The sequence below is a fragment of the Athene noctua genome, chromosome 13, assembly GCF_965140245.1.
Source record: "Athene noctua chromosome 13, bAthNoc1.hap1.1, whole genome shotgun sequence".
Classification (NCBI taxonomy): domain Eukaryota; kingdom Metazoa; phylum Chordata; class Aves; order Strigiformes; family Strigidae; genus Athene; species Athene noctua.
Window position 1 is genome coordinate 9,161,708 of NC_134049.1, and position 25,768 is coordinate 9,187,475.

Consider the following 25,768-nt stretch of genomic DNA (forward strand, 5'->3'; position numbering starts at 1 on the left):
TGAAACTAAAGCAAGTGTGTGTGCATCTTACACAACCCTCTTCCACCTTTGCAGCCACCAAGGCTGGTAGGGTCTCCATGGAAGGTGTTGCTTGGCTGGTGAAGCTCTGGGTTGTGGGAACACACAGGCTAACAGGCCTGTCCCAGGCATCAGGTCCCTTATGCCTGTGGGTGGCCACGGCCCCAGGCTGAGCAGGAGAATTTCAGCTTGCAAACGCGTGTGCTGCAAGGTGTCCCTCAGCAAGTGAGCCAGTGTTACATGGGAATAAGGAAATGAAGCAAATCTGGATGGCAGGAAAAGGAAAGGCCAAATGTGAGCTGGGTTAGCTTGTGTCTGAAACCTTGCAAGAATCTGTGTGGTGCTGAATACAGTACTCATGACACCCATCGGCTGGCTCAGTGTTGTTCATGGGGAGCACGTAAGGAAAGGTGAAGGAGAAAGGGAATACTAGGCTTTGGTTGACTTTGCTGTAGGGGAAACAGAAGTGATAGTGGAAAACATCATGCAAAATTTCAAAATCATCTGTAAGATGTAAACAGAACAACAGGTGACCTCTTTTTGCACCCACCTGGTATCTGAATCTTTAGATGGCACTGTTCCGATGTTTCACTTTTTTCTGGTGTTGCCACAGTTCAACTGGCTTGTCTGTGCAGAACAGAAGATTACTTCTGATCTGAAGTGAGTTTGTCCTGCAGGAGAGCAGCAAGGTGCCTCCAGCACCTCAAGTAGAGCCTATGCAAAAACACTTCTCCCTTTTTTCTCTCTTCTAGTGATCCCCAAAGTAACTAAGCACTTGCTCTCCAATCCCGTCTTCACCTGTATCATCCTGGCAGCCTGCATGGAGATCGCAGTGGTGGCTGGCTTCGCCGCCTTCCTGGGAAAATACCTGGAGCAGCAGTTCAACCTCACCACCTCATCTGCCAACCAGCTCCTGGGTGAGTAACCGCAGTGGTCACCAAATATCCAGCATCCAAAGGCATTTAAAAGTGTTCAGCATGGCCAGTAACCTCAACTAGTCTTACTGGTTAAACTGCCCAAAAAGCGATTTGCCCGACATCTAGAAATGTGTCTGTGAGTGTGAGGGCTGGGCTCCTCTGCAGAGCCCAGAGCAGACCTCTGTGATCCTCCCTTCTCCACTGTGCTCTCCCCTGCACCCCGCTGCAATCACTTCCCCTGCAGCCAAGCCTGTTGTGTGAGAAGTAGTATGACACAGCCAGGGTATGAAAGTCGGTGATGGCCCTGAAGTAGGGCAGAAATCCCAACCAAACTGGGCCATTTGGTTGCCCTAGACTGCAGCTGCTTACTGAGCAACAGGGCTGCCCATCGAACTGCTTGTCTCATGGTTGAGGTACCCCAGAGCTCTCCAGCCGTCTCCATTTGGGTTAGGAAGCCCAGTTTCTCCTGCTAGTCCTTCCTTTCCCCATACTGCCATCAGCAGTTCAAATACCCAAGCTAGCGCAGCCTGCTTGTCTTCCAAAGGCCTCTTCTCTCTGCCATGCTACGCTGCTGAGGTTTCACATACATGTGTGTTTCTCAATGTTCATTCATTCCCTGTCAGGACACTGATGCACAGGCAGGATCTTCATTTATTTTCTCCTCCTGCTCATTCCCAAACAGGCCCAGTAATTTGTTTATGACAGCTGTTCTCTTGGCAGCACCCAGTTAAGATATCTATGAGTTAGTTGATCTTGGTTGATCTGCAACCACAGCTCACCAGATAGGCAGCTGGCAATGATCTGTCAAAAGCCAGGATATCTGAAATGGGTGGATCTTAATATCAAAATAAGGAGCTTTCAAGCTTTTCTCGCCTGACAGTTATTTATTTTGCTATTGAACTCATTGATATATTCTGGTTTTGGCCTGGTTTTCCAAATGAAACAATCCCCTGCAGTCAATCTGGCCTCCCCCAGCAACACAGGAACTCACTGATGAATTTTAATATGATTTGACAGAAGGGCAGCGATGTCAAAGACGTTAGGTTCTTCCATCTTTCCTGAAAATTAAAGGCTTGGCAAAGGAAAGCAACTTCACTGTTGATCCGCTGGGAGAAGGAGAACTGCTACGCTGCTTGGAGGGAGATGCCTGGCCAGTCAGCTTGTGATTGCAACTGGATGGTCAGCAAAGAGGGAATCACCCGTGAGCCAGAGCACGTCCTGCTTCTGACCCAGCAGTAGGAAAGGAGACTAATATGTCCATGGTTCTCACAACAACTTGTTTAATTTAAGCAAAGTTGCTACCAGATTTACCACATGGCTTTTATGGGAGTCCAGGAATGCCAGGATTTGGATGTGCTTCTAAGCTTAGCCCAGCTTAGGTAAGGTCTGGAAGATAACTGGCAGCAAAGGGATAAAAGTGAACCCGGACAAGCTTGGTGTGATAATGCCTTTCTGTGCCTGGACAGTGAGTCACTCTTGGCAGTGATTTTGCATCTCGCAGTTTAAGAGGGCTCTTTAAGGGAGACTTCATATTTTCAAACGCAACTATTGTCTAATCTCTGAAGATCAGACTGCTGTGAAGTATACCAAGCAGGATTCATCCAAAGCCTCTAGACACCCGGAAAACTCTTGACTTTATTTGTCCGCCAGCTGTTCCAGGAAGCATCAGAGATGCTGCTGCTTTGGTTAGGGTGGGCCAATCTCAGCAATTTTGACATCTCCCTCGATATGGATGAGAACTGGAGGAAGATCTCAGTTCCTCTTTGCAAGATAACATAACCATTTGCATCTGTTCTTCTCTTTTTGGGCACCCCAGCTTGGGGGTACTCCAGCAGTTGGTCATTACAAGGTTTCCCCATGCTAGCACACAGATCTCCCTGATGAAAAGTAAAAAGCTGAAGTAATATGGTTCACCGAGCCTCACTCGTGCTTCTTGCTAACTGATTTTTCCTCCTGCAGGGATGACAGCAATCCCATGTGCGTGTCTGGGCATATTCCTGGGTGGCCTCTTGGTGAAGAAGCTCAGCCTGTCTGCTCTGGGAGCCATCAGGATGGCCATGCTGGTGAACCTGGTGTCCACAGCTTGCTATGTGTCTTTCCTGTTCCTGGGATGCGATACAGGACCTGTGGCAGGGGTTACTGTTCCCTATGGAAACAAGTGAGTCCCCAGAGAGTTTCGGGGTCTCTCGCAGCCTTATGAACATAAATGCCATGTTCTTGTCCTTGATAGGCAGCCTTCAGGCAGCGCTGGCCTTTAGACGGCCATATGGAGCAAGCATATAGAAGGCAATGTCATATAGGGCCCTTAGTTTGTGATGATTTCATGCCACTCATCCCTGTGAATGTTGAGTACCTGCAGCTGACGATGGAGTTTTAATAAAATCAGTCATACTGAATTGAAAGATGCCAGCCCTGATTCTGCACCCATGGCCACCTACACAGCACTGGGTCCACTGCGCTGTCTCGTTTCCTCTGGCAGCAAGGGACATGCACTGCTTTGTACATTATTTCAGTGCCTGAGGGGAATTTGTAGAACCAGGTTTTAGATGCCTGGAAATTCAGATAGAGCAAGGAGAGTGTATGCGTGGCTCCAGGCCCATTTTAATGGGAGAAATGAGGTACATGGTGCCCTGTAGCATTCACAGGACTTGGAGAGAGTTACTCTGTATTTTCTTCTCTGGTGCTCCTCAGTATGCAGCAGTGACTCTTGAGTAAACAACTCCAGACTCTCAGCTCCTCACAGTTACTTTTCCGGTAAAATACAGAGCATTCACTACAACATCTCTTCGGGTTTCCTTGGGGCTTCTCATTGGGTAAACCAGGCAGTCCAAGTCTCACATTAGATCCCCTGTTGCAGAGGGATAGTGGCCATTGCATTTCTGTCCCCAGGGAGAGGCTGTAGCCAGTATTCCTTAAACCTGAGACCCAGATAGCCTGCCCACTGCTTTTTGTGATTTGTTTACCTTAACTACAGCTCTTCAAAGCCATCTTTGTGTGGCAATGATTGGAAAAGCTGGCTAATATCATCACACTGCCCATTAATTTTTCTTTCTGTTTCTCTTACAGCTCAACTCCAACCTCATCTCTGGACCCATATTCCCCCTGCAATAACAACTGTGAATGCCAAACTGATTCCTTCACTCCAGTCTGTGGGGCAGATGGGGTCACATACTTATCTGCCTGCTTTGCTGGCTGCAGCAGCACGGTGAGTGGGCTTTCCTTGGGACCTCTTGCCTGTAGGAACAATTCTGTGAGCGCGAGTGAGTGAGGTTAGTGCATATCTGGTAGAGTAGCTCATTTACAGCCAGCAGTGGTTACACCCCCAAAGGCTAACCTCATACCTCAGATGGGCCTGAGCCACTGTCATTTTTCACTGTTACATAAATGCCCGCTGACTCTGGCAGCTAGGGTCACCCACAGCGTGGAATGGGATTTCCCATCCTCCTCCTCTGGTCTTTCTCCTCACTATGGAAGCAAGGAACACAGGAGGAGATCTGCATGGTTGCCCACTGGCAGAACACAGATCCTCCATGAGAGCTCATTAGCCCGGGCTGTGGGACCAGCTTCTCTTTTCTCCTGCAGCTCCTCATCTCCCTACTTCTCCACCTGCCTGTGTTTGCCCTGCGCAATCCTTTTATTCTTTTTCCTCTTTCTCTTTTCTATGATCTGGTTCCTAGACAAATATGATGAGATCCTGGTTTTATTCACCCTTGTTTAAGCATTTCTTGCACTCCTCTTGCTTCTCTCTCTTTCCCTGCTTTGCTCTAAGGCAGCAGTAAGAGCAGTTGTCAAGGGAGCAGACACTCCATCTAAAGACATTCTGCATTTTTCAGTTCTCCATATCTAAGAGTTTATTTCCTTTAGAGAACCCTTAAAGACTAAATCATCTCTGTGTAAAGAAGATGTGGGGAATTTTTAACAATATCTTAAAAGCCTGCTTTTCCATTTTTTTTCTGCTGAAATGCTAACGTCTTCTGGGTTACGCTGAAAATTAGTAACTGTTGTTCCCATGGGTGGGAACTGATGGGGTTCCTGCAGTCCTTGCTCCTTGCATGGGGCTGTGCCAGGCATGCTGACTGCTGCCACACTGCCTGTGTGGAGCCTGTGGGAGGTCAGCCTTGTCACAGTGACCGTTCGTGGCTGCAGGGACATCAGTGCTCACCACGTGCAATTATCCCTCCACGGCTTCATCCTTCCCTCTTGAGGAGGCATCAAACCTCCCTTCCTGCCCTAAAGAGACAAACTGCTGTGAGCAATGGTGAACAGAGGTGCAAGCTTTCTGTGCAGCCTCACAGCCCAGATGACCTGGGAGCTTGTCCTTCTTAAACCTCTTCCCTCCTCAGTTCCCACTCCAGCCTCAGAGATGTAGGTGAGCCTTTGAAATGCCACAGTTTCAGGGTGATTTCAACAACCCCACAAGGGACTCCACGAGTGTGTGGCACATGTGAAGGTGTTACCTCCTGCCCTCTTCTTCTTCCTCCTCCCAGCAAGAAACAAGTCAACACCTGGGGCGGCCACACAATCATTTTAACAAGAAGCCAGCTTGTACGGGGCACACAAAATGGTGTCTCACCAGTTCACTGAGTCTTTAGCAAGAGTACAGCTGGTGTGGTTGTGGCTGGAGTGCGGGAGCAGCCTCCTCGCTGTGTGGTTTGGGGCAAAGTTCTGCCTCCTCTGGAAGGAGCACAGTGATGGAAATTCAGCTCTGACCCTTCGGTCTGCAGCTGCCTGACCTTGTACTTTGCAAGAGGAAACCTCTGAGCAAAAGCCTCGCTCTCCCTCAACCTCTCTCTTACTCATTCTTTCTTATTTTGCCTTTTCGTCATCATCTTGGGGTTCTTTTCGTGGCTTTGTTTTGTGGGGGTTTTTTTTCAGTAACATTTCAGACACAAATTAGTGAAGTAGTAGTATCCTCTGGAAAGGGTGTTTTCAAGAGTTATGGACCAGTTTGGCCATGCAATGGCCCTGAGGCAAAGCCAAGTTGCCAAACCAGGTTTTAAACCCATAATCCAGGTAACGACCTGTCTAGAGGGTCTTGTGAATGTTATATGCTTGTGATGAGCCAAGGGTTGCTTTTTACTGGGACATAAAATTCTCTGAATGCTTTATTTAACTTTACTGCACTGGATGTTTCTGACTGCCTCTCTCCACTTTTCCTCTGTGAACAATTTCTAAAAGCAATGTGTAGCTCAGTTTTTTATTTTTCATTTTTCTCTCTTACTGAGCTGGTTGCAGAGGTGTGCCTGTCCAAAAAGCTGTAGGAGTATCAGTGCTGATGGGCAGAGCTCAGGCACCCTCAGGATTTTCTCTTTGAAGCCATTCCTGGGAATGACCCTTGTGTACAAAGCCTTTGACCATGTATCTTGTTCATTTGATGCCATTGCTTCTCTCACCCTTTTGGCTGGAGATGCACAAATTCCAGCCTGGCATAACCATGTTGGCATCTCCTGGCGTTGCACTGAAGTACCAGCCTGTCCCTTCCCTGTCAGAGCCAGGGTTTAAAAAGAATGAGTAATTAAAAACATGAGTAATTTGCCTAGATAATTACCCCAAACTCAGGATGCTGTTAAAGGTGCAAACTCTGCATCTGTGTAGCTTCGCACACACACACAGTAAATCTGGGTGTGCAAGCTGCTGGGCAGTGGAAAGCTGTGATAATGTGTAGCTGAATGCAGTGGGGTTGCAGACAAGGGAAAGTATAGCAATTTGGCACAGGTAGCAAAAAGTTGCCTCTCCACAGGACAAAAGTAAAACTCCATCTTTGATGTTTCCTTGTTTGATGTCTGTGAGTTGTATAGTGTGTCAGGAATAAAAGATCAAAAATCTCCCAGGTAGGGATGAGGAACAGCGCTAAGCAAGCTGATGTAGTTGGTACAAACTACTTGCACTGCTTTGGGCTAGCACCTTTGTGCAAAATGGTCAAAAAAGTGGATTGAGGGGCAAATTTTCAGGCAATGAAGGTGGGGACCTGCCTTGTGGTTTGTAAAAAAGCACACCGATGGGAGTAGACTCTGCCCCACCATTGCCAGAAGCAGATACTTTCTCTCCATTGATGAGAGCCCATGAGAAATAAGCAGCCAGTTCTGTGTGGTCTCCATGATGAGAGTTTTGTCCCAGGATATTTCAGTGCAGGTATGTACCTTCCTGGATTTAGATGGGTTTTAATCCACAGGATTGTGTCCAGCTTGGTTGCTAGCAATGCGCTGCAGTAAGAGCCAGGAACTACAAACTCCTGTTGTCTCTGTGCAAGCACCACTGCAGTGGTGCTAATTGTCACCATCTCAAAGCTTTCAGGTGGCATCTTCTAACTCACAGCACAGGAAATTTGTTATGTTAATTATTGCTTGCCAGCCGGAAAGGCACCTGCATGTGTGTTCCAGCTCTCCTTGAGTTCTGCACTGCAGTCTCTCTTGCCCTCTGTGCACTTACTTGGAAGAAAATCATTTGAATCCTATGCAGAAGAAAGAGATTGGTGTCAGAAATGCTGGAGTAGTATCCCCACAGATCCTTATCTTTGGAGGCAGTGAACCAGAAATTCTGCTTTTATATGGTCCTAAGGGGACCCCAGCAAAAAAGCAAAGGAATTTCTGCTTGAACGTGATAGAGAGGAAGGGGAGGAGATTTAGCTGTTTTTCAATATGTTTTATTTTATGGCATTACTCCTCTTACAAACATGTGACCTGCAAACCCAGCGGGCTGATGAAGAGAAGCCATGAATCATTTATGATTGTTTCATTCTGTATTCGTTAAGGGATTTCTTGGTAGTATTGTGTGCCTTAATTGCACTGGCATCCCCCACTCAGAAATTCAGGAGGGTGAGTTGGAAAATAAGAAAAAAAATAAATAAATCCCTAGATCTGTGACTGGCAAACAAAGCATTTTTTTTCACATCCTGCACTTGCTGGAGAGATCAAAGAAAAATGCAGTCATTTTGCCCTCGTTCTGATCACGTATTGATAAAGTTTATCTCTCCTGACTTCAGCTTTTAGCTCAACACAAATCCCTCTGAACCAGATGTCATTTAGTAGCCCTGTAAGTACTCGAGTCCAGCAGTGTCTGTGCTGCCAAGCTGTGATAGTTCAGCTCTTGAGCTCTTGGTGAGCCACAGCACCCACCTTGGGTGGCTCCTTCCCAGGATTCAGGATGCTGCAGATGTACCCGCTTTTAATGTACTTCAGTCTAATTGCAACAGCCAAGAGGACAAAGGTAAATAAGGAAGTAATTAGGACCATAATTCGGGGATCTCCCTTGTTTCAGGGACACAGATCGTTTTTTTATTTTCCTCCAAAGAGTTATAACTTGGTAATAATTTTGTCATAGTGACATTTATGGGAGAGACTTGAAAGGAGCAGAAGAAAAGAAACAAGCCAAGGGACAGCTTTCCCTTGCTGATAGCATGCATCAGAGCTGATGTGCTTCTGAAATCCTTTCTGAAACCCCCCTCAAATAAGCACTTAGGAGTTACTTAACTGACCATTAGGGGATTCAGAGTTGCTGTTGGCAAGCCCTCGTTACAGAGGGCGGGTGGCGGGGACCACTGCTCTCACTTCCCCCGAACCCCTGTGCTCTCCACAGAACCTCAGTGGCTGTTCGTGCCTCACCTCGGTCCCTGCCGAAAATGCCACCGTCGTTCCCGGCAAATGCCCCAGCCCCGGCTGTGAAGAGGCCTTCTTGACATTCCTCTGCGTGATGTGCGTTTGCAGCATGATTGGGGCCATGGCGCAGACGCCGTCAGTCATCATCCTCATCAGGTAGGAGCGCTGCGGGCAGGGCGCGATGGGCTCGCTGGGGACTGCTCTTGGGGTGGGAGCAGGGCTGGGGGGCCATGGGCTACTGCTGGGAGCTGCAGGGAGCCGAGGGTCCTGCACAGCTCCTGGCCTCTGCCTTTTTGGCTGCATATCAGTGACTTTGGCTTAAATGGAGGTTCAGTTCATTAGGAAATCCTCCTTTGACTAAAAATCCCTGGCGGAGAAACCTTTAAAGAGCTGCCCATATTTTCAAAAGACTTTGAACCTCCTCAGCAAATGAGGAACTGTGGGCACAGGCTTTCTCGTACGTTACTGCCTTTACATGCAGGAAGGAGTTGGGAATGTGAAATCCCAAGGAGTTTTGCCTGAATTTCAGCCCCACTGTTTCCGTGTTAATTAAATCATTTTCTCTCTAAGCCAGTATCCCACTTGGTAGCACCTAGTTCATCTGTGGTATGGCCCCACCAACTTCAGTGCCTGCAGTACTGACCTGCTAGAGAGAATGCAGGAATTGCTCGAGTACAGCTTTGGTAAAATGGGAGTGAGGAGGGACTGGGCTTGCAAACAGAGAAAATCCCTGCAGGGGTGCTGCAAAGAAAGGTGGCAGGCTTGTTGTTATGAAGGCTGGGATTAGCATGGGAAGGGAAATACATACATGCAGTTTCCAGTCCAGGTAGTAAGGACATTACAACTGCATCAGGAAAGGAGCAGAATTGCAACCCCGTGTTCTCAGTACAGAATGGCTTAATAAGATACCTTTAGAGATGACTTGGAGATTGTAGAAACCATGGAAAAATGAAAGGCTAGCTTTGGTCAGTACTCTCCTGGCTAGGGTTTAATTTCTTTTACTCTGGACCAAGTCCAAGAACAGAAGGAACTTGAAAGTCTGAAGGACATCTCTGAGTTGGACCAATATGAATAGGTGAGCAAAAGTATCTTATTCAAATAACTGACCTTGCGTTATTTCCAGATACATGGAACACTTCACCTTATGATATATGTATATATCTAAGCTCACATTTATCCAGAACTACTTATCTGTCCAGGCTGTCACTTGTTGAGAATAATAACCAGAGGCATAAATAGCAGATCCATTCTGCTGCCTGGAAAATTCCAATAAAATTCAATCAATAAGGTCTGTATTAGAAACACACTCTTGAGTGGATCTTGGACAGAACAGCTCTGTGAGGGCATGTCTCCCTGCAGGACACAAAAATGAGATATTCCACCTACTAGTTTGTTTCTCTCTTTGCATCTACAGTAGCTAAAGGTAAATCAGATTTCTTGTAATGAATATTGTGGCAAAAGTAATTTGAAGTTTGAAGAGTTCTTTGTTCAAGGGACCTGCCGGCACCTATAGTATCCTGAATGGAGACATCTTTGTCTCAACTTCAAATGAGATAAGCCAGTCACCATCCAGGAAGAAGAGTACAAGGGAATGAGAAAAGTGAAGGGAATATTAAAACTATTCAGCTCACAGCTGTAGGACATAAACAATTCACACATCCAAATTAGTAACTACGCTCCCCTCAGAATCACTGATAGCTTCTGAAATCTATGGAGAACAGCTCTTAGCATATAACACCTCATGCTCTCCTGCAACTGCCATCTTGGATTGCTAAAAGAAAGTTTTGGTCTTTGAGTGTGTCCCTGGTGACCATGGCAGTGACAAATGGTATTGGCAACTCCTATGGATAGTTTAAAAATGAACTTCATTGTCTACAAATTAGATATCTTGTCTAGGCAACTCATTTATTCAGTGCTGTAGTCAGTGAGAAAAGATGTTAGTCAGTGAGAAAAGGAGATGTCTCCAGGTGGCAACTTTTAGTCTGCCCTGAGGTATGGGGATTGACTGGTCTTAAATACAAAAAGGTGGACCAATGGACACCACTACTGATTAAAAACTCACTGTGAATATTTCACATGGTAATCTATTTTTTCCATAAAATAAATTTTAATACTCAGTTTCCTTCATTTCCCACCCTACTTCAGAATCCTATTTGAGCCAAGGCATTAACCACAGGAACGTTTTTCCAAAGTTAGACGCTTCATGGCATAAAGGCTTTATACTGAGCCTGGAGGTCTGCCTGAAAAGTCTGCTGAAATTCAGTCAGAGGTCACAGGCTTCATGCAGGAATCATGGCCAGTGTAACATGTGAGATGAGGGCAGGTGATCAGAATGGTCTTCTCAGCTTAAAACCTGTTGCTCTTTCTTGCTGTTTTATCAGTGTTGTCTGATGGCTCTCCAGGACCACCACTGCCACCATGGGTGCCACTAGCAGCGCTGCCCGCAGACCTCTGTAAGGAGCTAATGGAAGAGGCAGCTTTGGTCTTTAAAGTTCCCAAGTGTGATGAATCTAGTCATATGGGGATCGCTGCCCTGCTTTCCCAGACTTTATACACTGTGGGAAATAAAATGCAGTTATAAGACTTAAGACCAAATGAATGTTTTCTGAAATTCCAAAGGCTTTGCTGAGCCTACCCCAAGAGGATGACTTTAGCCTTGAGCTAAGCAAATTAGAAAGCCATGTATTATTTTTTAAAGCACCTTTGAAGGATAACACTAATGTGATAGAGTGGGTTGTGTTCATAGCAAAAGGCAGAACAACCGTTGTCTTACCAGCATAAAAAAAATTCATGTGCTTAACTAAACTAGACTTCTTGAGCACGGCCTCACTGGGGAGGCTTAACAGGCTGAATGAACCTTTTGGTCCATCATCCTCCTTTCTCTCTCTTGTTCCAATACTCTGGGAACAAAAAGTTTTCTCTCCCACCAATTCACAACATCTGGAGCCTTGAAAGCATGATGGGAAGCTTATAAATGGTGATTTACTGGGATGGGAATTTCATTTTTCCTCATCCAACGACAAGATTAGTGGTTGTTATTAATGACTTAGCTAAATTCCTGAACTTATCACCAATGCAATTACTTTGGGGGCTGTAGGCAGTTCGGGTGAAGAGAGAAGAAAAACCCCATTAATGACTTTTTGAAGAGGTGGTGGTGGCATCCTGGCTGACAGCACAGAATGGCCACAGGGTGTGTTAATCAAAGCAGAACAAGAATCAATTTCACTCTCTCCCTCACTCCTCCCTGCAGAACCGTGAGCCCCGAACTCAAGTCGTACGCTTTGGGGGTGCTTTTCCTGCTGCTCCGTTTGCTAGGTAGGTAAAAAATTTCATGTCCTTCTCTCCCATCCCTTCCTCCCTCATGGAAAATTGTATTTTTAACATGCAAATGTTGATTTCTACTCCGTGCAGTGCTGTGGCTGTCATTAGTGGGGTCTGACACAACAGGGTCTGAGCCCTCTCTGTGAAGGATATCACATCAAGGCTCCTGAAGGCACTTTTCCTGCCATTTGAATTGTGTTAATGGAAGAAAATGTGGTGTTGCATGAGAAATGACCATTTCTGCCATGGTCCCACGCAACCAGTTACTCTTCTATAGCTGTTATTAACATGTCAGCAGTTTGCAAAATTACTGCTGTATTGCATATTGCTGAAGTAGAGAGATATGTATTTTCATCCTCCTTTGAGGGACAGGACCTGTGTTACATGGTGTGTTTTTCCCTTCCTTCAGGTCTCTCAGAAAGGGAAACAGTGAAATGAGGGAGGCTGAGTGCTTGTATCCTCCTGTGGGTTAATATCCCATTAAAAGACATGTGGCTGTTCCTCTGGACCAGCATGTGCTTCTCCTGTATGAATTAAAAGGAAGACATTGGGCTGTTATTCACCTGCATCTTGTTTCTGGGTAGTAGGGTTTTCTCCCCCTTTGAAGAGATGGCTTTTATCTTAAAGCTCCTATATTTCAGCTCATTAATCTCAGAGATTCAGGGTAAAGTCCTCTCTGATCCATCATTGTGTGGGTCCGTCTCATGCACAGGGTTTCCATGTCTTGTAAAGGTGGAATTTACTTTTTTTAGCAGGGCACGGACAGTACCTTCCCTGCATGCCTCCCTCCCAGTCTAAAAGGAATGAGCTGGAGAGTAAAATGCCATCTCCTACACTGCAGCAAGGCATTAGGAGGTAGGGGACCAAAAATCCAAAAGTACCATGCATTGCTTTGAATAAGCGACCTCATTTATTTACTTATTTTTTGTAACACCTCATTCCCCATTCGCTGAAAGGGACATGGTGGTCCCAGACCAGTTTGCAATAAAGCCAATTAGATTTTCATTGCTTTCAGTGAAGTAACTGCAGTCATACAGAGAGCTCCATCAGGTGATCTTATCCAGAGCTCAGATAGCTCAGGGGGAAGCTTCTGGGTTGACTTGGGTCAGCTCTGGTTCAAGCCTTGCAAAGACAGCATTTTCTTTAGCTGTCAGGGCTGCTCTGAGGTTTTGACCTGTCTTCAGCTCCTGTTGGCTGAATGTGGAGTATCAGCAGTCAAGTCTGTTAGGAGGATGGCAGTGGCCTGTTGTTTCCAAAGGGAAAAGTACTGAAGGGGAGATGTTTTCTCTCTTTTCTTTTTTCCTTTCAAAAGAGACAAACCTCCTGAGATAGTGGCATCTTGAATTCCTTCAAAACCAGGCTCAGACATGTATGCTTAAGTTGAACAAATTTTTTTTTTCTTCCAATAAAAAAGCCATAGTAAGTATTTAAACTCAAATCTTTGTATGTTGCTTTGTCACTAAGGAATTCCCATGAAATAAGACAATATATCCTGAAGCATATCAGCACTTCAGCTTGAAACCCATAGAAAATGAAGAGAAAGGTACTTTTCAATATGAGCAAGGGTATCCAAATTTTGCCCTTAACAACCTGAGGTTTGAGAATAGCTTTACTGATTTATTTTAAAAGCTTTTCAGTTCACCTTTAAGCTTTGACTTAAGGAGAGAGTGATAATAGCTGCTTCTTGAACCAAAGGAGAGTATTAAATATAGGACGTATGAGACCCGGAGGTGCAATCGTAGATAATAGATTTCAGTAAGACAGAAGCAGCTTTTTTTATACAGCCCCACAGTTTCTTCAATGAAATATATGTATATATAGCAGAAATTTTTGCAACACTTTGCAGTAAGAGGTAAGACATGATTGAATCTCTTTAATATTGACTGTAATAACATGAAACAAGACTGAATTCTCCCGGTATCCTCCTGGATGTATTATCTTATTCCACAGGAATTCTGCTTTGAGAAGGGCAGCGTAACCGTGTCTTCATCTATAAGTGTTACTGCAGTTTCTCAGAGAAGAGAGTAAAGCAATGCTGTTGGAGCCAAAGGTTTGCAATGGAAATGTCTGGAATGGCAAAGAGTTTTAGACTTGTAAGATCCCAGACACATCCTTTCTGGGTGGTGTTCCCCATGCATCCTAGCAAATCCTCCACTTACCGGGGCATCTCCTTTTGTTTTACCTAGTCCATGTCGCTTGCCTCTCTTCTTCCAGCATAACAAAAACACAGGGGTTCTCTCTCAAAGGACTTTTCAATCTGCAGTGCAGCCCTTCAACTCTCATGGCTCAGAGGGTCTAGCAGTGAGTTGTTCCTGTGAGTCTCTTGCCTTCTTCCGGTAAAAATGACCTGAAACTGGTTCCTAAAAGTTTTTCATGTATTTTTCTTTAAGGTTTCCACATCCGTGCCTGCATCCACATAGCTGTAGCTATGTGAAACAGGCCCTTCCTCAAGTCTTACGAGGAACAATTTCCAGACCAAATTATCCTGAAAACCTGGAAAGCCAGTTGAAGCCAGCAGATGGGGATGATAGCGCTCTCTGAAGTTCAGCCTATACATCTCCAAAGCTTTGTATCATCATCTCTCAGCATGTTAACAAGTAGGGGGATCACGCCTCAAAATTATGATCCAAATGCAGTTTTCACTTAGTCCTGAAAGCATGCGGCTCCTGTTTGGTCACTGCCACATCTGGATATTACCATCCAGCGCCAGTGCAGCACTGGGCACACAAACTGCATTCAGCAGCACAGTCTTTTTGCTTCTTTCTGGCAGAAGCCCAGCTGAATTTTTAAATTCCAAAATCCCAAATTGAGCGTGTGGTTGTCCACAGGTTGGTTTTTTTTAAAGAAAAAAAAAAAAAAAAAAGGCAGAATCAGCCCAGTCTGGAGTTTCCAGTCATTGAAATGACAAACGGGGGGCTGGTGCTGACATTTTTTCCAGAACGTAACCAGGATTTTAGATGTGATGACTGAAACTAGTGTTTCTAACAAAAAGATTGTCTTGCTTTTCTAGCACCTGTTTTTATTTACTAGCTTTGTGCTATTAATGACTGGTTAAAATGAGTACCAAAAGCCCATATAGACTTTCTTAACTCCTGCATTTATTAACATATAAGGAAGATCAAACAAAATTTGCAGAGCACTAGTCAACAACAAAATAAAATAAAGAGATCTCAGTTACCACAGGGAACAGTGAAGACAACCAATTTATTTGTAGTCTTAGGATATGTGTCATGAATGTCACTGTTTTGTTCATGGCAAGCTGAGAGAAGATATCTTATTTAAGCCTGGAAATCCAGGTTAATGATGAAACCGGATCCAAGATAAAACGCTTTCCTGTCTAGAAACTGCACTTGTTGTGTCTGTTTGTCTACAGGTGTATTTATAGAGTCTCAGGCAGCACAGCACCTACCAATGGAGTGGCTGTTGAGGGTGTGTGGTGCCCACCTGATGTTTGGTTTCAATAGGTACAATGCTCTCCTTTGCTTGCTGTTTTAACAGAGAGCAGTGACTTCATCGATCAGGGATTTTTCCAGGGTTTATCCGCTTCCAGCCTCCCCCCATAAATATAACAGAAGGAAGAGAAATGGTTTACATTATGTAGAACATCCACATTTTCTTCTGAGTGCTGCACATTCGGTGCACGTTTGCTGGCTGGGGAGTGCAAAGCTGGAACGTGCATGTCCTAACTACCATCGGGGTAATGTGAAACAGGGGGCCTCTACCATGTCCCTGTAGGATGCGGAAAAGTAGAGAAGAAAAACATTGCCTTTATTAGTTAAATGAGATTGGAGTGATTACTTTGCTTTAAGATTGCAGCTCTGCTTCAAACTATGATTGAGAAACACTCGTCAGTAGTTAGCTGCTGTGGCTGTGGGAGAATCCTGCTGTGATATTTCATTTAATGGTGCACTGAAATTTTCCCTTCTTTTCAGATTTAATCTTTGGCATCTGTTAGGGGCCATTGTTTATTTTCCTTAGACTTGGAGAAAAACTTCTGTCAGGGAAAGGTCCAAAACTAGACCTCAGTGCCTCAGCTGATTTCAGGCTCTGAACTATAGGCTATGACATCCTTTAGGTGAACACTCCGGAGTGCAGAATTATCAATATCTGAACAGAGAACAAGCTGAAAGGCTGTCCTCCTCCTCCTCTTGCATTTACCCCTCCACTCAGTCTCATTAGGCAAACGAGAAGCTTAATAAAAGCCACTTAAACTTGAGTAAAATCCTTCCTGCATGTTGGTATCAGCAGGAATCTCTTCCGTAGATGCTGAGTCCAAGCTAAAAACTCATCCACAGACTTTGTTTAGGTTGATTTAGAACTTAAAAAATTAGAATCACAGGCTGCAGCTGGGACTATTAACCTTGATAAAGTATCCTCTTTCCATTCACTGCAATCATGTCTTCTCTCTTTATTGTAAGGATCATAAAAGCATGATTTGTCTCTCTTATTTTGACAGGTTTTATCCCACCTCCGCTGATCTTTGGGGCTGGAATTGACTCCACATGTCTGTTCTGGAGCACGTTCTGCGGCGAGCAAGGAGCCTGCGCGCTGTATGACAACGTGGTCTATAGATACCTGTATGTTAGTATTGCTATAGCCCTCAAGTCTTTTGCATTCATCTTATATACAACCACCTGGCAGTGCTTGAGGAAAAACTATAAAAGATACATCAAGAACCACGAAGGTGGTCTCAGCACTAGTGAGTTTTTTGCCTCTACTCTCACCCTAGACAATCTGGGGCGGGACTCGGTGCCCCAAAATCAATCACATAGGACAAAATTTATCTATAACCTTGAAGATCATGAGTGGTGTGAAAACATGGAGTCTGTTTTATAGTGACTGTGGAGGGGTGAACTATATTAATAATACAAGGGTCCTTTTTAATAAAAACAAGAAGAGAGCACGAATTAAGAAACACAACTGCGAAACAACAACAGCAACACAGGAAACTTTTGTCTTTTTCTCAAAGTCAGACCCAGCCAGGATTCTTGAGAACGGCATCTTTTAATGGAATCACTTGTGACACCCTGCAGGGTGATGGAGAAAGCAGGGAGCCGCTGTGGCTGGGGACCAGCCCCTTTGATGACAGTACGAGCTTCCAAGAAGGGCATCTGCGGAGGTTCATCGGCAAACGGACAGGATTGGGCATGAGACATAGAGAAGGTGATAGCAGTGGTGCTGGAATAGGCGTTTGTGGTTGCAAACAGGGTCCCAGGGATACGTGGAGCCCCGCAGCATGGGCTGAAGGGTTAGCCGGTCTGGGTGCTGTTCAAACCCCCTGCGTTCTGTGATGGCAAAGAGGGAGCAGTGCTGGAGTTGTTCCACCAGTCACACTCTGTCACCAGCCACGAGGCCATGATAAATACCTTGAAAGCTGCTGGAAACCTTCCAGGTGGCGAGCAATGCTGTCAGAGGTATCCGAGTCCTTCCAGCCGAGGCTTATTCGCAGATTGCAGCTTTGTGGTTGTCTGTGAATAGCTGTGCTCAGATCTCTCAAACCCAGTAAAGTTCAAGACATTTGCTCACACTTGCCAAACGTGCTGTCATTTTTAAAGGGGGATGAATTCCAAATACTTGTCTGTATAGTCCTCTGATAAGATTTTTTTTTAAAAAATTATTTTCAAATCTATGTTAACCCTTAAATCGCTGACACTTTTCCATAGGGAGGATTATTTATGCTAGTTTGGGGGAAGGATCCTGTTTAAACCCAAACATAACGTGACTCAAGGGGTTTCTTTAATCCTCTGCAGTTTTTATCCATACGCCTTCATTCTAATATGCTACCAAGCCAATGAAGACACGTAACATGTTTTTAAAAAAGAGAACGAATGCACTGTGTCTCTATAAAAACAATTGTCAGTTGGAGAATTATAGATAATATGATGATTTACATAATATAGTTTTTTCATATTCTATGTGACTCAGTGAATACACACATATATATATATATGGAGAGTCTGTTTATGTTCTCTCCAGTTTTTAAAGATATATATATATAATTTGCAATCTAGAAATTGTGTGGTGGATGTTTTCTTTAAAGTGTGTGTGCGTGTGCGTGTGTACAAGATGAAAGGAATACTGACCTTAACCCTGCAACCCTCACAATTGATTTTTTTTTTTAACCTGAGAAATTCCACTGACTTCAGTGGAAGCCACGTGAGGAAGGTGGAATAATCTCCCCTCCTGAAGGCCACGTTTTGCCCTTAGATGTGCAAATAGTGTTCCTGTGGAAAGCTAGGTTATGGAAGCAGGGGCTGGCCAGCATTGAGCACCTCTGAAATTTTCATTCGTATCGTCAAGAGGTACCCATGCAGGAGCAGATTTGGCTTTGCTTTTGCAATGCAGTCTTATCTAAGCCTGCAAAAATCATGGGGAAGCTTTCATCTGATTTCAAGAAGCATGGGGTCAGGCTTATTTTGCATGCATGTTTTTCTTTTCCAAAACATTCCTGCTGGGAAGCAATACAAATTGGTTGTGTTTGATGAGGTTTCCCCAGGAACCAGACCCATTTCCAATGGACTAAATGTCAGAAGGGTTTTAAGGGTTAGCATCATAATCAAAAAGCTCCTTTTTTTGTTTGTATTTTGAAGCTGTTGTGATCTTGCAGATGTTCAGAGAGGTAACCCAGCATGTTGAACCGAGTGCTGGATGTCACTTCCATGGAGATGGCAGAGGGGCTGATCTTCCCCAAGTCTTTGTCCATTGCTGGCAGTGGACACCCCAGAGTTGGCACAATTACAGAGGGTTGATAACTTGCCAGTCATGTTCAATACCTTTTTAGCAGACTTTGCTCTTATCTAGGCATTGAAAGATGGGTGTGGGATATCAAACTGCTTCCACTTGACTGACTTTACATGTGTGTTTGTAATTTATGCACAGCATTCTATGTTCAGCAACAATAAGGGCAAAAAAAGAAAAAAAGGGTGTATCAAATAAACTCCACTGTGCCAAATACTTGACAGATTTTGTAACTGCAGATATTTGATTCTTGGTTTTCAGCCATGTTAAGAATCACTTGATTAATGAAGGAGTTTAAGGAAAAAAAAAGTTACCAAGCTATGCAGTGCCATTGTTATGTTGGGTGGTAAACGATGCTTTTTAGACCATTAGATTGGTTTAGTATATCCTGTCTGCTAAAATAGAGATACTGCATCCATAAAACAATGAATTTAAAAAAGGCACAGGATGCATAACTGTCTCATAAAATATGTATAATTGTCAAGTATAAGCCTTTGAAATCATTCTGTACAGTTCTCTTCATTCTGCAAATTTATTACTTAGACTGCTGTCTTTTCAAATGTTAGCTCATGATTTTATACTATATACACACACATTCAGACTCGAACACAAATGTCACAGAATAGAACCTTTCTAAAAGCTGAGTGCTTGAAATTCTGTAACCCCTTTCACAATTTTATTTTTTTCCCTTCTGAAAGTCCGAGGTGAAGGAGAATAGCATGCTGACATGATGCAAAACAAACTCCTGGTGTTCAAGAGCTGTGGTTTGTCAGTACAGTCAAAAGTCCCCCTTGACCGGAATTACAGAAACAGGATTCCAGGGCGCTTAATGTTTTCTTTTTTATTTTTGTTTCTTTTTTTTTTTCATTTAATCTCTTCTCTTGGTATGTATGGAAGATGAGGTTGAATGGGTTACTTACATTATTTTTAAGCTGTAACTTAAAATTCCTGCACAATTGTTATTTCATTTCTTTTGATAATGTGTCTTTCGAAAAGCTCTCTCCCCATCCCACTCTTTTTTTTTTTTTTTTTAAGGATGCATCATTTGCCTGCATCATGAAGGGCTTTCCTATCAGTGCTTTGGTACAGATTCAAGAGCAGAGCTTTAGTTTAAAGAAAACACACAGAGAAAAACCTTCATCCATCCCAGCAAGCTCTCTGGGGTTTTTTTTCTCATTTCAAAACTACAAGCCAATTTTGCCTGTGACCCAATTTTTGTTACAGAATAACAAATGAAGAGTCTCAGACATCCTCCCGCTTCCCAAACTGCAGTATGGGCCTTCGCCTGTCAGCACTTCACTTCCATCCCGCAACTGCCTTAACCGTGCAGGAAACTTAAGAACAAGGGTGGAGTTAGAAAAACGCCCGTTCTTGGAACAGAAACAGGGGCGTGGTCTGAGCTGTGCAGTCCAGATCTAATGTTGGGAACTTTTTCTCCGTATTCAGGAGCACTGAAATTCAGGGCTTTGTTGAGCCCTCAGTCTCAGCGGAAATGTTACTTTCAACATTTCCAAGCACTGTGTTTCCTGCATGGCTGTCTGCTAAGGAATGGGATGTTTGAAAAAATAAACTACTTGAGATTTAGCAGTCTCTGTGGGATTGTCCAGTTGCCTTGCATGACTTCAGGTTGGGATTTCCATTCTCCTGCACAGATACCACCTTGGCATAGCCCCAGTGGAATCAAAAGGGGACCCCAATCTAAAATTGGTGCAGATGATGCTAGAATCAGTTTTTTTGCATCCCTGTTAATAGGGGGGTACATTTTCAGAACCTTCTTTTTTATACATATTGTAATGATACATTTTTCTGACTTTGCCCAGCACATCTTGGATGTATAGTGGGACCGAAAAGGCCATCACTTGAATTACCTAGACAAACCTTCCATTCCTTGGAAATTCAACTGATAGGGGCCTCACACTGCCATACCCCTGTGAGGTGCACTGAACTATTCAGCACTGCTACTGTTAATCTCAGGTGGGTCTCACCTTGCTGGGAAGGTGAAAAGGGAAGGATGCAGAGAGGAATTAGCTTCAGTGAGCTGAGTTAGCTGTGCTTCAAAAGGCCTCAGAATTGAACTGGTGGTCTGCAGACATTTGGAAAGTGATTGGAGTATTTCTAAATGGCTGAGATGCATTGGCATTTTTTTCTTGAAAAAACAAAGAATTAAGGGACTGAATGAGATTTGGAGTCCCTCCTATCCCCAGCAGAGTTTTATATTCATCACATTGCTGTTAGAGGCCATATACTTCAGGTTTACCTTTGTGTCTCAGTCAGACACGTATTTTTTCTCAGTAAATGAGGTCCTGGGAGACAGAAAGGCAACTCCATCTCATGACCAGCAGTTTCACTCTGCAGCAAACCTAAGACAACCTGAAAGCTACCAGCACTGTGAAGCTTTAGCCCCCGAATCAGCTGTGGCAGTCTGCTGCCATGTGAGAGTTTCTCACAGCTGGGTGTGTTGGGCTCAGTATTTTCTTAAGACTTGAACACTCTTGGTGTGAAGTTTGTTTTATTCTTGGCAGGTGACATGGGGAATGGTCAGTATTAAGGACATAGGCAAATGCTTCACTGGGCTGATGGGATAACAGTTTCGTTCCTTTATTCACAGGGATTTCCAGACTTATTCCCACTCTGCCTTTAGACACAGCCACGCTCATCTATCCCCATCATTTCATGTGAACTATCTTTGCAGACAGAGGCAGGTTTGTTGTTGATCTCTCTAGATCTGCTTAATGCCTGGAAAGTTCACAGGTTCTCCATGCACAGGGCATAGTGCCCGTGAATATAAGCAATAATACTGACCTGTCCCCACTTGCATTAGGAATTTTTGTTTTTCTTACCTAAATCTGAGTTCACCTCTCCCAACACCCCATGCTGCTGCTGTGACATGCCTTTTTGGTTGGCAGCAACTCTAGGAGACTCTGAATATTCTCCTTTCCTTCCAACATGACACCCTCTTGTCCCTACAAGGCAGTCAGGATACAATTGGTGTGAATGTAGGCAGCAGTTCATTAAGACAGGCAATGATGTGATGGGAGCCTTTGGTATGAGCCAGGCTCAGCTTTGGTTACCTGGTAGGTGAGATTGATCCAAGGAGGAAAGGAACAACCAAGGCATTGTGGCTGAGCCTCCTGGAGTCCCTGAATAGATTGTCCACCCTTCAGTGCTGCTGGATAGACCTGCCTGTCCTACAGTTAGATAGACCTTCCTGAGACCTACGGTTCATGGGTATTTCTTCCAAACTGACCATCAGCATCCTTTCTCCAGGCACAGTTCTTCCTTCCCCTGATGGCTAAGCACAGCTCGGCTCTACCAAGTCAATACGAGGTGTTCAGAGTTATTGAGTGGCATTTAAATTTGCCTAGGATGCCAGCAGGTCTCACTTAGTATTACATATGCTCAAAATATTATCATTTGTTCTGCTTTTATACACTAAATCTATTACTTCTAGGCTGCAAATTATGTTTTCTATCATTCCATTGACATTTCTAGCAATGCGAGTCTTAATACAATTGCTTCGCTGAAAAATGGCCTTTCAGCAGTTCTTAGACATTAGGTACTTCTTTATTAACTAGTGATGCCAAGTAAAATCTTTGGCCATTGTCTGTTCCCTTAATCCTGTGGAGCAGAAGGAGGCTCTGTCTGCTCACAGAATATGAGCATGGACCGCTTTTCTTTCAGCTCCAGTCTTGGCACAGCTGCTTGGCTATGAGCACCCCTCAGTCCTGAAAGGACACCGGGGATTCAGGAGAAGCCACGTGGACAGAGGAATCCCTTTAGATGGCTTCAAGAGTGGGACCACGGGATGTATGTAGTGTATATGCTGTTTGGCTTGTCAAAACGTTGCTTCAGTCTCTATTTGTTTGATGAATGGAGTGACTCCAGGGATGGGGCCTTTGGGATACTGTGAGTTTGTGATGTTTCCCTCACTTCCTTCAAATTAAGTGTGGCAGAGTGTCACATCCTAGGAAGGAAAAGATTAGCAATACCCTGACAGTTTGTAGTGCTGGGCTTGTCCTACACGAAGTTGGTGTCTGCAAATGGCAGAAAGCAATAAGAAACTTGTCAAGTCCAACTCAGCAAATAATTTATAGCAACTTCATAAATGAATTTTCCCTTTTATTTCTTCCTTGTGAATTGCTGAGAAAACGAAGAAAATGCCCCCAGTGTATTTAATGCAAGGTCATTTCTGCATATCATCTGTGGTCTGGAGGGGTTTGGAAAAGCTTTCTTACAATTCATACATGTCGGTTTGTTCTGACTGGACATAAAAATCATGGAGAATATTTCTGCTCCCTGAGTTGCCTGGGCTGGAATTTTCTCATCAGTACAAATATTCAGTTCAAAAATATGTGATTAGGAATTGAGTAAGTGGATCCTTGCTCAATGCCAGTGGGCAGAGCGCCACTGGACGTACACTGCTCCAGGACAGCCAAAGTGCTGGCTTCCAACTCACACTCCACTTTCCAGGAATATTCTCTCACAGATGCTTGAAATTCTCTGCCTCTCCCAGTGTTCCTACCAGTTAATGCATTCATTTGAGTAATTACTGAGAGCAAACATGAGAAGGGTATGAACCCAGACAAAACCAAATTGGTATTAAGGTGAAGCAGGTGGTGCAAATTTTGTTTGCGATGTTTGCACAGCTCTTGGATCTGAAGCAAAAATCTCTTGGGAAACAGAGAGTCGCATATGGCCTAACATATCTTGGTTCTTCCCAACTGAATTGCCAGTTGGTAGGACAGCAAAAGGCATCTTTCCCTGCCACGTATATCTGAGCTCTTCAAAACCCTTTTTCTTTGCAGTGTGGCATCGCACAAATATCAGTGCTTTTACCCCTCAATGTAAACTGCATCTCAGTGCTATGTTTTTGGTGCCTCACAACTCTAACTGTGTGAACTTGAAGGGAAGAAGTGACCCCTGTTCTTCGCCCGTGATGCTTTCTGCCTGATCAGAGGATGACGATCCCTCTTGAAGACTCATCAGCCATTTTCCTAAAGTCTTACGCGCAGTGGGACTAAAACTGTGCTCTGTTGATTGCAGGTGTCCTATAAGCTGCGCTCAGAGGTCTGTAGCCTGTCTGCAGCCGCACATTGCCTTCACGATGTTTCCAGTGCAAAGCATGGTGATGAGGCTATGCATAACGGTCCCTGACAGATGTCAGGGGTTGCCAGCGGTCTGTGACCACCAAAGTTTGGGAGTCTCCATGTTAGCACATGAAAGCAGCTCCCATCATCTATTGTTGGGAAGGAGCCATCTCAGAGCAGGGTGCAGTGGAATTCTGCGGCAGCGCTGGGATCCTGCGGAAGGGAGCTTTTGGTTTGCTTTGGTACCACGTCTGTGGGGAGGAGGGGTGGGGAGGGGAGCAGGGGAACAGCTGTGACCTTTTAAAACCCATAGTGCCTACCACTGCAAATGGAACGCTGTATTGTATTATATTATACATGACTACCGTGTAAATAAAGTACAATAAATGTGGTGTTCGTTAGGATTTTGATACAAGTCAAATGCAGTCTGCAGAAATACTTTTTTTTTTTCCCTGCTGTATGTACTTATATCACATTCCAGGCGTGGGGACCTTTGTGGCTGTGTGAGCTAGAAATGCATAAATAGCATTAGATGGGAAATGTTTGCAATAAGAAACTGTTAAAATTCCCTTTGCCCTGTATAGATGAGACACAGGCACCATATGAAAACCAGCCAGAGTGGAGGCAGCTTAAATATGCAGGAGAGCAGCTCTTGACTTGACGTGATCTGTAAGCAGAAGCGACAGTGTTGCCCAGCCAGTCCTTGGCCATGCTTCACTCACGATGGAGGGAGAGCAAAGTTTTAGTTTGGCTGGTTTATCTTTGCTTGTTTTCCTGATGCAGAGGTTGATCAGGAGCATATGCCTTGCCTGTGAAACCTGGTTATTCTCCACCCTTGAGATCCCTTAGCAGCAGCAAACTTGAGAGCTTAAAATTCAAAGCAGATTGGGAAAGAACTTCTGTTCTTAAATCAACCAGCTGGCCCTTCTGTGGCTCTGACACACATTGAGGGGCTTTTTTTTTGGCTAATAAGAATGTTAGGAACTTACTTTGTTCCTTAACTCACTCCTTTCTCCATCCTCATGTTTCTCCATGGTGTAATAACAGAACTAACACATTTCAGGGAGACCAGTCTGCCACGTGCCCAAATCCTGATACATCTCTTAACTAGGCACTTGGTGAGAATTTTCTCCAGTTTAGAGAAGCTCAGGAATTCTCTGGCGAGTGTTTGCAGCTGGTGTGTGGATGTAATCTTCCATTGGTGTGTGGACGGTGCTTCCACATTGATTGTCTTTTTGGAGGAACAAGACCACCCCATGCAGTTTGTCACACCTATGGCTCGAAACTCCCCCACAGAGCTCACAATATTGGAGGAGTATCCACCTGCCTCTGTACCAGACCAATCAGTGATGTTTGTCCCTCATGTCATTGATGTCTTCATAGTCACCTGGGCAGAGCAGCATTTGTGGGTGGTTGTATGTGAAGAAGGACATCTCCACAGATGGTCTGTAGCAGCGTGCATGGCACCTGGATGAGCCCAGGTACCTCTACCCTGCCTGGGGCTGTAGGTTGGTCTTTTCCTACAGTGCCCAAGGGAAAGTTGTCCTCGGAAAGGTCTTTGAAGTGTGCAGGTTTGACTGCTGGTAATTTTGCAGATGCTTAACAGCACTTCCAAAATAAACCAAAACCTGGTTTGAAAAAGGAAATGTTTCACTGTACAATTGATTTTAAAAAAAAGAGAAAAAAAAAAAAAAAAAAAAAAAAAGAAAGAGAAACCACATGCTCGATATATTTTGAGTACTGTGTTCTGTATTTTTGCAGCTTATATTTTCCAGATGAGCAGTTTAGAAATATGTGATGTGAAATACATACTGTAAGTTTGCTGTAAATGATATTAAAAACACTATTTTCATTCTTCTCCTGTCTCACTGGGTGATCTCTTTGGTTCTGCCAGCTTGACTGGCTGGGCTGGTACTCTGTCTCTCCCAGAAAGTATTCAGTTTCAGTTAAAGCAGAGTTGAGACTTTGGGTTGGAGATCTGATGTTGAGGTTGAAAGTTTGCTAGAAATGGCAGTGGGGCTGAACATGTTCCCGTGCGTATGGAGTGCCTTCGGAGGAGAGGTCCCGGGGAAGAAGTAGCTGTGGCAGAGAA

The 25,768-nt window shown here is 44.3% G+C and overlaps 1 protein-coding gene across 4 annotated transcripts in view; it reads left to right on the forward strand.

The window, feature by feature from the left end:
* SLCO3A1 (solute carrier organic anion transporter family member 3A1) overlaps positions 1-25,542 on the forward strand; it is a 148,462-nt gene extending 122,920 nt beyond the window's left edge. The window contains exons 5-11 of one of the 4 annotated variants that reach the window (XR_012634462.1): positions 771-935; positions 2,895-3,093; positions 4,002-4,140; positions 8,511-8,686; positions 11,781-11,845; positions 16,308-17,265; positions 22,271-25,542. Coding sequence is in view for 1 of the 4 variants with exons in the window: in XM_074916989.1 (XP_074773090.1) it covers positions 771-935; positions 2,895-3,093; positions 4,002-4,140; positions 8,511-8,686; positions 11,781-11,845; positions 16,308-16,687 (1,124 nt within the window). In the remaining 3 variants the exon portion in view is untranslated. Of the gene's footprint in view, positions 1-770; positions 936-2,894; positions 3,094-4,001; positions 4,141-8,510; positions 8,687-11,780; positions 11,846-16,307; positions 19,183-19,624 lie in introns of those variants that run through there. The other 3 variants (XR_012634463.1, XR_012634464.1, XM_074916989.1) reach the window with 3 other exon arrangements.
* Positions 25,543-25,768: the final 226 nt, after the last annotated feature.